Source organism: Nelumbo lutea, chromosome 1, assembly GCF_056320005.1.
Source record: "Nelumbo lutea isolate HS-2025 chromosome 1, American lotus-T2T, whole genome shotgun sequence".
Taxonomy (NCBI): Eukaryota; Viridiplantae; Streptophyta; class Magnoliopsida; order Proteales; family Nelumbonaceae; genus Nelumbo; species Nelumbo lutea.
Window position 1 is genome coordinate 131,468,673 of NC_142684.1, and position 12,306 is coordinate 131,480,978.

Below are 12,306 nucleotides of genomic sequence, written 5' to 3' on the forward strand. Positions count from 1 at the left end.
TTCTGCAACTGAAATCTTCCACAGTTCCTAAAATCATTCCACTTCTGCTGGCTTTTCATTGCAGAGCATTGAAATGCAAGGGATCCATTATCTTTATTAACTGAATAACCAAAATTCAGCAAGCACAGATATCATGGTTATGATGCGTGCCATACATTCGAACTTCATTTATTGTGAGGTGAGCTAATAGCTTGGCTTCTGGTTTCAAAATTTACCAACCACTCTAATCTAATTCAAAATGCCTATATAAGATAGAGATGCTCTATTCTTTTTGCAAGCTAGTCATGGCTCTCCTCCATTTCATGAGGAACGCATGCTTGACTGTTCTTGTCATGTGGGTGAAATGGATGCCTTCTGATGCTCACAACTGCAAATCTCGGGAGTCCGGCGGCATGGGAGGGAAGTATGATGACAACCCAATGCTTCATAGGTATGAGCAATGGTTGATGCGGCACAACCGTAGTTACCATGACCACAATGAGTGGGAGGTACGCTTTGGGATTTATCAATCTAATCTTCAATTTATCAACTACATCAATTCACAGAACTATTCCTTCAAGCTCATTGATAACAAATTCACTGACCTGACCAATGAGGAGTTCAAAGCTATCTACTTGCGACTGAAAACTTGCCATCAGCAAGAAAACAAGGAAAGTTCCAGAAATAAGAACCCTGCAAATTTACCCAGCAGTGTGGACTGGAGAAAAGAAGGTGCTGTCACCCCAGTCAAAGATCAGGGCAGATGTGGTATGCTGATCTTCACTCAGAATCTTAATATACTAAGTAGCTCAAATATTTGGTATTTTATATAGTTGATTTCAAAGAATTAATTAGGTTATGGAAGGTGTCCAGTAGTTGTAATTCTTTAATATTTTGTCACCCAAGTTCCAATTGTTCTATGTGATGACAACAGAGAGATGCTTCAGAGGGAGATGTGTGACACCAATAGCACCAACAAATATACAAGTAAGAAGTAATGGTGTCTGTTTTTTCTTATGCAGGAAGTTGTTGGGCCTTCTCTGCAGTAGCAGCTGTGGAAGGCATTAACATGATTCAGACTGGGGAGTTGGTATCTCTATCAGAACAGGAGCTCATTGATTGTGATGTTAACAATGGAAACCAGGGTTGCAATGGGGGATACATGAGTGGTGCTTTTGAATATATCAAAAAGAATGGTGGGCTTTCCACTGAAGATGAATATCCTTATAAGGGAGCTGATGGTACCTGTAATACGAGTACTGGTTCTGCAAACCGTGTGGCAGCAATCAGGGGCTATGAAAATGTTACAGCTAGTGAGGATAGTTTACAAGCTGCTGTTGCTAAGCAACCTGTAGCAGTTGCAGTTGATGCTGGTGGATTTGCATTTCAGTTCTATTCAGGAGGGGTCTTTTCTGGCCATTGTGGGATCAACCTCAACCATGCAATGACAGCAGTTGGGTATGGAGAAGAGGATTCCCAGAAATATTGGATAGTGAAGAACTCTTGGGGTACTGACTGGGGTGAAGAAGGTTATATAAGGATGAAGCGTGATGTAGATGATATAGAAGGCCTTTGTGGTATTTCCATGCTAGCTAGTTACCCTGTTAAGGACTCTCCTTGAAGGCTCATAGTAATGTCTTACTTTGTATTGATCTAAGTGGTTGATGCTCTAGCTCTTTGCTTTATTATCATATATGTACAATTTAATTGCAGTGAAAACTAATGCAATTAAAAATATGGATATGAACTGATAAATGTCATTCTAAATTTGTAAAGATAAAAATTGACTACATCATGTTAAAGAAAAATAATGTGAAACTTGGTTTGGTTATACAAAGTAGTTCTCGATCATTCTCATCCCTCCACCATCCAAGAAAGAGAAAAAAAAAAAAGTACTAAAATTTGTGCAATCATCCTTGACTCAATTAATTGCTAGTTTGCCAAAATTCAGGTGATCAAGTTGGGCTGGACTGGATGAAGCATTTTGCTGCATGTAAGAGCCCATTGAGTTGGCTGTCCTGAGCCTAGCAGTTCATCCCATTGAAAAAATTGGGCCAATTTCTTTCAACCCTTGTTGCTGTTAGACAGTTTTGTATGCCCTTAGCTTCAATCAAATTGATGTACTTTATTAGTTTATTGTAAATGAATAAAAGTGCATATTTGATTCATGTTCCCTTGTTATGTTTCTGTGTAATACCCTTAAACTGGACACTTAATGAGACTCGTGTTAGTTTAGAATATTCACAGCCAGTGGGTCGGTCTGGAGAGACCTATCCTAACAAGGCTGACATTGTAATGCCACCAAGTCGGTTGGGGTGGCTTGTCTCAGCTACCGGGGTGAGACCCTAGGCACATACAGTGTGGGATTAATTGAATCTTTGAACTGGACCAGAATTCCAATATTGCCCTGGACCTTGGAGATTGATGGGCAAAACTAAAAAGTTACACCTGACCCCTAGACTCGATTATGATACTACACTAGGTGTCAGATTGGGATGTCTTTGATGTACCAATCAATGAGATCCTTAGCGGGGGTCAAAACCTGGGTATGTTGGGACAGTCTGAGAATTCATCTGAGTGGGTGATCATAGTGACAGGATCAGCCCCTTTGTCGGACAAAGGTAATGATCGGGGATGCACTCTCACTGATGGAAACCAAGACTGCCGGCAACTGATTTCAATCGTTGATATTTGTTTTTGCAAAATATATTTTATATGAGATATAAGAGTATATATATTATGCTTTCGAAATGTTTGCAAAAGGTTTTAATTCCCAGGATCCATATTTGAGAGAGTGCAACACTGTTCCTTGCAGCCGAGAGAGAGGTCCTCTCTTGTCGGGCAGTGTATGATCATTATGGGCTGAGAGGTTAAGTGTAAGGCCATTGAGGATAATACCTGATGGGCTAATCTTGCATCTTCCCACAGTCCCTGGGTGTTACAAGGTGGCTTGGCCCAGGGACCACTTAGGGTAAGTGTTGGGCCCATAGAGCCCATATGATGGGTTTCAGGGGGTGCACTGTCCATAACAGTGTATTCGGCCAGGCCTTGTAACAAAGGCTGGGCTGAACCCATGTGGCCGATGTGTAGATCAATGTTTGGGTCCCACGCCATACAAGGAAGCCCAACTAGGCAGCAGTTTGGAAGGTTTAATGAATATATAACCCTAAATGGGCCTTAAGCTCATTTCAAACTGCGCTAATTTGATTAGTCTTTAAGGGGCAAATTCTGAGATAAGATCAGCTGATAGGATTGGGCCCACACCCTATCCACTCAGAGAGTCCAAGATCTAAATGAGATTTAGATTTGGAAACTTCCTAATTAGATTAGGAACTGGCTGATCTAATCTGCAGATAAGATAAGGTTTATCCCTTATCTTAAAGGGACTTCTAATCCATATATGATTTGGGTTAGCAACTCCTAATGGGATTAGGAGCTGATCCCTTTAAGTCTATAAAAGGAAGAGGGAGCGGCAGCCTTTAGACACACAATCACCAGCAACAGTCTTGTCTTTAGAGCTGAGATCACAGAGGAGAGAATTCTGCACCCTGCAAATTCTCTCTAGCCGCCTCCTTCCTACAGCCGCTGCCTATAGCAGTTCGATCTCCATTGCTTGGGAGAAATCAAGATCAAATCTTGATTCCAATCTTTTGGAGAAAAGATTGGTAGGAGTTGTATTCACAAGCCATCCAGGTGATTCTTGGGAAGAATCAAGTTCTTAGGAAGGACACTGTTGATTCTGCTCCACCTTGCACTGCGCCATTTTCAGTGGGAGCAAATTTTGGTTTCTACCTTGGGCGTGAACACCTCCATTGAGAGATATTGTTTCTCTGTATCAGGTATTATCTCTCTCTCCTCCTTTTGGTTCAGATCTGGTTCAGTTTATGATTCAAGAATGATCCTTGAAAATATGTTTTTCTAAATAGGGAATTCGATTCCCAATTGAAGGGAAAGAAAAATTTTTGAAATTCGCCCCCCTTTATTCCGCAATCTTGGGCATCCATTTGATGGATTTCCTATCCCTTCAGTGGTATCAGAGCCCATGGTTCAAATCTTGAACCATTCTGTTTCAGATCTGAACCTGCGCAAATAGGGAGAAGGCGTTCTACCCAATTTGCGCAGATATGGGTTTTGGGAAATTTGTTCCCAAAACAGATGGGCAAATAATCTGAAATTAATTTTAAATAAATCTGATTATCATTTAAAATAGTTCTTTATAATTTTCTTGATTTATGGGTTGTTCGTACAAGAGGAGATCGAAATCTTGGTTTGCACAGGGAGAACTGCAAGATTTGCAGTTTATTGAATTTATTTATTACATTTGGTCTGTAAATAATTTTTTTTTTATTTTAGACTCAATGTATAGGCATTCAATCTGATGCAATAATTAATAGAAATAGGATTTCTATTTATTTTAATTTTGGATCGAAGATGGCGACGTAGAGAAGGAGATTTCACAGATGGGAGATTCGCTATCTGCGATTTACAGTTTAAGAAACTGCAATCTGTGATCTAACCTCTATTTTGCAGGATGGAGTGTGCGAACAGCCCTGATTAACTGATTTCTATTTTTCTTTTATCAGTTATTTAATTTCAGATTATTTACTTGAATTAAGGATTTAATTAAAATCAAACCCTAGACCCATTCGAACCAAGATTGGTTCAAACTGTTTGGACCAATTCTAGGGTTTCATCAAGGCTGAAAGTCAGCCCTAATTTTCCCACTAATGGGCCTAAGGATTGATATTTAATTAAATGGTTAATTCGGCCCAGCTTGTAAAGGCCCAATTTTAAATAGTTAAAACTGCAAAAGCCCTTTTTAAAGGATAAAGCTATATGGGCCAAACTGGGTAACCCTAATTCAGCCCATATACCTAGCTAATATTAATTGTTAATATTATATAATTTTAACGGGCTTCCAACGGGCCTTACAGATAATTAATTGATTGGATCAATTTATCCCTGCATGAGATGTATGGATGTGTGATGTGCTGCGTACATGGGCCATAAGTACTTGGCCCATGCTCATTCGACAGTGGCTCTTGCACACATCAGGGTTGAATGCACATCATTGCCATGGTGCCCCTTTTAGGTCATTGGATGACTTCCCTCAGTGGTGGGCCCCACACCACATCAAGAGGTTACGTGCAAAACCCTAGCCGATTTAAGGCCCACCGAAATCTGGCTTTATGAAAGTCAGTGGGAGCCACTTTGGTTTGACCTAAATCAAACTAGGGCGTAATTTTGTTCCCTCCAGCTAATATGAGTGCATGTGATAGGTAGATTCATATGATGAACTCTCTAAAGGCCTTCCATCATTAGCATGAGGATGGGTCCTTCAGTAATGAGGAAACGCACCAGAAAATGGGCTATCCATTTGCTGTTGGGCTTGTCTGAATGTTTCATAAGATGATAGGGGCGTCATAGACCGTTGTGGGAGGGGCTTCACCAGAAAATGGGAACTCTCTCACGGTACCTTGGCGTTCACGAATACGATGGGTAAGCACTCACTGGACAGAAAGGTTTACCTAAAAATGGCTCTGAACCTTGTCTGACAAAAGCCAAAGGGAAAACTCATATGATGAGTGGATATGATCATTCACAAAAAGGTGGTGGGGTTATGCAGCTAAAACAGTTGGCTCCATGCACCCTATGTGGTTTTCCACATTTCCAGAGACAAATCGTAGTCTCCGTCACTGAAGAATGAGGGAAATCTTAGAGATGAATAAATGAAAATGGATCGTAGATTAAAATCCATATCTATGAAATGAACATGAACCAAATTAGGTTGTGGACTGATGTTTGCTCTTTTATCAGAAAAGGGCAAACGGATCTTTTGCAAAGCTTCTTGATGACAACAAGCTTTAAGGGCCCAAACTACGCCGACTGCTACAGGAACCTTATGTTGGTCCTAGCTTCAGAAAAGCTAGACAAAGTGGCAAAGAATCCTGCCCCAGAGCGTCCGGGAGAATGGGCTTTTGAGGCCCGAAGGAGAGACTATCAGGAATGGGAGGAGAAAAATCCCTAGCCCGGTGTTACATCATCGCTTCCTTGGACAACCCAATACAGAGGTAGTTCAATCAGATCGAACTTGCCAATGACATATTGGACAGCCTGAGGACGATGTATGAAGAGCAGAATCGTTCTACTCGGCAAAAGGTCTTGAAGCAGTTCATGACCACTCAAATGTCCAAAGGCCAACAAGTTCACGACCATTGTCTTCGGATGATGGGTTACATCAATGAACTGGAGGCTCTTGGATCCGGGCTAAACCTCGCAACCCAGATAAACGCTATCCTTAATTCTTTGCCTCTTTCCTTTAATCCGTTCATCATGAACTATAACATGAACAAGCTAAATGTCAGCTTGCAAGAGCTCAACAATATATTGCAAAGAGCTGAAGAACTGATTAAAAATGATGAGCCTGTAGCTATGCTTGTTGAAACTAGCAAAACGGGCAAAAGAAAGAGGAAGGCAAAGAAGCCTCAGAAGAAAGGCACCAAGGGAAAAAGGCAGAAGAAAGACAAAGCATCAGATGCATGTCACTTCTACAAGAAGACCAGCCACTGGAAACGGAATTGTCCTGCCTACCTGGAATCCAAGAAAGGTAATTTCGAAACTTGTGTTATAGAAACCAATTTATTGGTAGCTTCTGCGTCTTGGTGTATTGACTCTGGGGCTTCAACTCATGCGTGCAACTCACTGCAGGGGTTCAAGGTAAGCAGAAGGCTGAGTGAAGGAGAAGTCACTCTCTACTTGGGGACTACTGCAACTGTTGCAACCGCGGCAATAGGAACCCTGGAGTTAATTTTTAGAGAAGGAAAAATTGTACGCAAAGATTGTCTTTATGTACAAAACTTAAGAAGAAATTTGATTTCTGTTTCAAAACTGTGTGCAGATGGTTATTCTGTCTTCTTTAGTAATATGATTACTATTAAAAGAAATAACAGATTCATCGCATACGGGGAACTGGAGAACGGTCTCTATGTTCTACATCCTTCTCTAGAAACTAAGATAACCGAAACTACGTCGGCTGAAATCCCCAAGAAAAGAGCCCGTGATACAGTTAATCCCACGTGTCTGTGGCACTACCGACTTGGCCACATCGGTGTTGACCGAATCACAAGGTTGGTAAAGGATGGTCCTTTGGATTTTCTAAACTGTAGAAGATCTTCCCACTTGTGAGCCTTGCCTGCAAGGCAAGATGACGAAGCAGCCATTTAACGGTAAGCCTGAAAGATGTACATGCACACTTGACTTAATACATACTGATGTATGTGGTCCCCTAAGTGTTAGGACACGAAATCAACACGTGTATTTCATCACCTTCACAGATGATTTCTCACGATATGGTTACGTGTACCTAATGAGACACAAGTCTGAATCCTTTGAAAAGTTCAAAGAGTTTAGACAAGAGGTCGAGAAACAGCTGGGGAGAGAAATTAAAGCCCTTTGATCAGATCGAGGTGGCGAATATCTCTCTAACGAGTTCAGGGACTACTTAAAAGACAATGTGATAGTATCACAATTAGCTCCTCCTGCTACGCCACAACTTAACGGTGTTTTAGAGAGGAAGAATAGGACCTTATTGGATATGGTCTGGTCATTTCTCATACACTCAGAGTTACCCACATTCTTTTGGGGTTATGCATTAGAGACTGCGATCTACGTACTGAATCGGGTTCCAACCAAATCGGTTCCGAACACTCCATATGAACTTTGGACCAGAAAGAAACCAAGTGTCAGACACTTGAAGATTTGGGGTTGTCCAGCACACATTAAAAGAACGAGTGCAGACAAGTTGGAATCCAAGACCAGTCGTTGCCTGTTTGTAGGCTACCCAAAAGGCTCTGTAGGTTACCTTTTCTATGACCCAAGTGAGCAAAAAGTGTTCTGCAATCGAAATGCCCAGTTCTTGGAGACCGATTATATCCTTGACACCTATCATCAGGAAATTGTTCTTGATGATGAGAGCTCAGGAGTAGTGGGAGATGTCTCACAAGTTCTAGGTAGTGACCAACCTAGAAGATCCACTCGGGTATCCAGGCCACCAGTCCGTTATGGTTATGACCAGGATAGTTACCTGGTGGAAACCTTGACTAGTGAGGAGGATCCCGTGACTTACGCGAAAGCTATGTTGGACATAGATTCCCAGAAGTGGGTGGAGGCCATGAGAGCAGAGATGGACTCAATGGAGACCAATGGAGTCTGGTGGCAAAAGGGTACACTTAGAAAGAGGGCATCGATTATGAGGAAACATTTTCGCCTGTGGCCATGCTTAAATCCATTAAGATCCTGCTAGTTGTAGAAGTATACCATGATTATGAGATTTGGCAAATGGATGTCAAAACTGCATTCCTGAATGGAGATCTTACTGAAGATATTTATATGCAGCAGCCGCAAGGCTTCTTAGTTGCGGGTCAGGAAAACATGATGTGTAAACTTAATAGATCCATTTATGGACTTAAGCAAGCTTCTAGAAGTTGGAACATCCGTTTTGACTTTGCCGTCAAATCGTTTGACTTCAAGCAGAATCCGGATGAACCCTGTGTTTACAGGAAGTACAGTGGAGATAAGGTTACCTTCTTGGTTCTGTATGTAGATGACATTCTACTCATTGGGAATGATGTAGGAATGTTGACTACAGTAAAAATATGGCTTTCACAGCAATTCTTCATGAAAGATCTTGGAGAGGCCTCCTATATACTAGGTCTTCAACTCTATAGAGATAGATCGAAGCAGATAATAGGATTATCCCAATCTACCTACATTGACAAAATAGTCAAAAGATACAGCATGGAAAACTCCAAGAAAAGAAATGTTCCTTTCAGGCATGAAGGACGTTCCCTATGCCTCTGTCGTAGGGAGCATCATGTATGCCATGCTGTGCCCTCGCCCTGACATTGCTCAGGCAATGAGTGTAGTAAGAAGATTTCAGGCCAACCTAGGGCAGGGGCATTGGACTGCTATGAAAAACATACTTAAGTGCCTTCGAAGAACAAAAGAGTTTTGTCTAGTATTCGATGGTAGCTCACTACAGATCCAAGGGTATACAGATGCCGATTTCCAGTCGGATCCAGATGATAGAAAGTCTACATCTAGATATGTTTTCACGATAGGATCGTGTGTTGTTTCCTGAGTGTCAGCAAACAGGGGTCCTAAGTTGCAAATTAATAGTCCACAACCCAAGTTGAGCGCATTGCCGTAAGTGAGGCTGCCTTATGAATGAAGGTGTTCATTCCTGAATTTGGAATTCAGCACATCACCCATTCCATTGTTGTATGACAACACTGGACCTACGGGAGGATGATATTAAGAGGTAGCATCAGCGGAGAATGTGGTAGACCCATTGGCTAAGCCACTGACATAGAAAGTATTTATGAAACACATGGAAAGTCTGGGACTCTGGCTAGTACCTGATTGGACCTAAGTGCAAGTGGGAGCTGTTAGACAGTTTTGTATTCCCTTAGCTTCAATCAAATTGATGTACTTTATTAGTTTATTGTAAATGAATAAAAGTGCATATTTGATTCATGTTCCCTTGTTATGTTTCTGTGTAATACCCTTAAACTGGACACTTAATGAGACTCGTGTTAGTTTAGAATGTTCACAGCCAGTGGGTCGGTCTGGGGAGACCTATCCTGACAAGGCTGACACTGTAGTGCCACCAAGTCGATTGGGGTGGCTTGTCTTAGCTACCGGGGTGAGACCCTAGGCACATACAGTGTGGGATTAATTGAATCTTTGAACTGGGCCAGATTTCCAGTATTGCCCTAGACCTTGGAGATTGATGGGCAAAACTAAAAAGTTACACCCGACCCCTAGACTCGATTATGATACTACACTAGGTGTCGGATTGGGATGTCTTTGATGTACCAATCAATGAGATCCTTAGCGGGGGTCAAAACCTGGGTATGTTGGGACAGTCTGAGAATTCATCTGAGTGGGTGATCATAGTGACAGGATCAGCCCCTTTGTCGGACAAAGGTAATGATCGGGGATGCACTCTCACTGATGGAAACCAAGACTGCCGGCGGCCGATTTCAATCGTTGAGATTTGTTTTTGCAAAATATATTTTATATGAGATATAAGAGTATATATATTATGCTTTCGAAATATTTGCAAAATGTTTTAATTCCCGGGATCCATATTTGAGAGAGTGCAACACTGTTCCTTGTAGCCGAGTGAGAGGTCCTCTCTTGTCGGGTAGTGTATGATCATTATGGGCTGAGAGGTTAAGTGTAAGGCCATTGAGAATAATACATGATGGGTTAATCTTGCATCTGCCCACAGTCTCTGGGTGTTACAAGGTGGCTTGGCCCAGGGACCACTTAGGGTAAGTGTTGGGCCCATAGAGCCCATATGATGGGTTTTAGGGGGTGCACTGTCAATAACAGTGTATTCGGCCAGGCCTTGTAACAAAGGCTGGGCTAAACTGATGTGGCTGATGTGTAGATCAATGTTTGGGTCCCACGCCATACAAGGAAGCCCAACTAGGCAGCAGTTTGGAAGGTTTAATGAATACATAACCCTAAATGGGCCTTAAGCCCATTTCGAACTGGGCTAATTTGATTAGTCTTTAAGGGGTGAATTCTGAGATAAGATCAGCTGATAGGATTGGGCCCACACCCTATCCACTCAGAGAGTCCAAGATCTAAATGAGATTTAGATTTGGAAACTTCCTAATTAGATTAGGAACAGGCTGATCTAATCTGCAGATAAGATAAGGTTTATCCCTTATCTTAAAGGGACTTCTAATCCATATATGATTTGGGTTAGCAACTCCTAATGGGATTAGGAGCTAATCCCTTTAAGTCTATAAAAGGAAGAGGGGGCGGCAGCCTTTAGACACACAATCACCAGCAACAGTCTTGTCTTTAGAGCTGAGATCACAGAGGAGAGAATTCTGCACCCTGCAAATTCTCTCTAGCCGCCTCCTTCTTGCAGCCGCCGCCTATAGCAGTTCGATCTCCATTGCTTGGGAGAAATCAAGATCAAATCTTGATTCCAATCTTTTGGAGAAAAAATTGGTAGGAGTTGTATTCACAAGCCATCCAGGTGATTCTTGGGAAGAATCAAGTTCTTAGGAAGGACACTGTTGATTCTGCTCCACCTTGCACTGCGCCATTTTCAGTGGGAGCAAATTTTGGTTTCTACCTTGGGCGTGAACACCTCCATTGAGAGATATTGTTTCTCTGTATCAGGTATTATCTCTCTCTCCTCCTTTTGGTTCAGATCTGGTTCAGTTTATGATTCAAGAATGATCCTTGAAAATATGTTTTTCTAAATAGGGAATTCGATTCCCAGTTGAAGGGAAAGAAAAATTTTTGAAATTCGCCCCCCTTTATTCTGCAATCTTGGGCGTCCATTTGATGGATTTCTTATCCCTTCAGTTCCTAATTAGATTAGGAACTGGCTGATCTAATCTGCAGATAAGATAAGGTTTATCCCTTATCTTAAAGGGACTTCTAATCCGGATATGATTTGGGTTAGCAACTCCTAATGGGATTAGGAGCTGATCCCATTAAGTCTATAAAAGGAAGAGGGGGCGGCAGCCTTTAGACACACAATCACCAGCAACAGTCTTGTCTTCAGAGCTGAGATACAGAGGAAAGAATTCTGCACCTTGCAAATTCTCTCTAGCCGCCGCCTATAGCAGTTCGATCTCCATTGCTTGGGAGAAATCAAGATCAGACCTTGATTCCAATCTTTTGGAGAAAAGATTGGTAGGAGTTGTATTCACAAGCCATCCAGGTGATTCTTGGGAAGAATCAAGTTCTTAGGAAGGACACTGCTGATTCTGCTCCACCTTGCACTGCGCCATTTTCAGTGAGAGCAAATTTTGGTTTCTACCTTGGGCGTGAACACCTCCATTGAAAGATATTGTTTCTCTGTATCAGGTATTATCTCTCTCTCCTCCTTTTGGTTCAGATCTGGTTCAGTTTATGGTTCAAGAATGATCCTTGAAAATATATTTTTCTAAATAGGGAATTCGATTCCCAGTTGAAGGGAAAGAAAATTTTTTGAAATTCGCCCCCCTTTATTCTGCAATTTTGGGCGTCCATTTGATGGATTTCCTATCCCTTCAGTTGTTATTGTTGTCCCCCAAGTGGAAAGGCCATTAAGTAGGACAAGGATGAACTATGATCTGTGAACAGTTCTTTTTACGGTTTAAGTAAACAGTATGGTTCTCTTAACACTGCTTTTAAGTTTTAAGCTTTTGTTTTGAGGTTGTAGGTTTTTATTGAAATAATGTATTTTCTAGATTTGGGTAAGCTTAGAAAGCTTTGACCAAATCATCTACTTGGGTTTCCTGGGTTTCTCAT

General features: G+C 41.6%; 1 protein-coding gene across 1 annotated transcript; it reads left to right on the top strand.

The window, feature by feature from the left end:
- Positions 1-207: 207 nt before the first annotated feature.
- Positions 208-1,739, top strand: LOC148877601 (Cysteine proteinases superfamily protein). Its single transcript, XM_088948589.1, has 2 exons — positions 208-747; positions 1,002-1,739. Exons 1-2 carry the CDS (start codon positions 258-260, stop codon positions 1,598-1,600), a joined length of 1,089 nt encoding a protein of 362 aa, XP_088804715.1. The 5' UTR covers positions 208-257; the 3' UTR covers positions 1,601-1,739.
- Positions 1,740-12,306: the final 10,567 nt, after the last annotated feature.

What these genes read in the sequence shown, in the direction of transcription:
- LOC148877601 (XM_088948589.1), top strand. Translation starts at nt 258, where the DNA reads ATGCTCTATTCTTTTTGCAAGCTAGTCATGGCTCTCCTCCATTTCATG. An exon ending in CAAAGATCAGGGCAGATGTG is followed by an intron (nt 748 to 1,001) that starts GTATGCTGATCT and finishes TTTCTTATGCAG; the next exon opens with GAAGTTGTTGGGCCTTCTCT.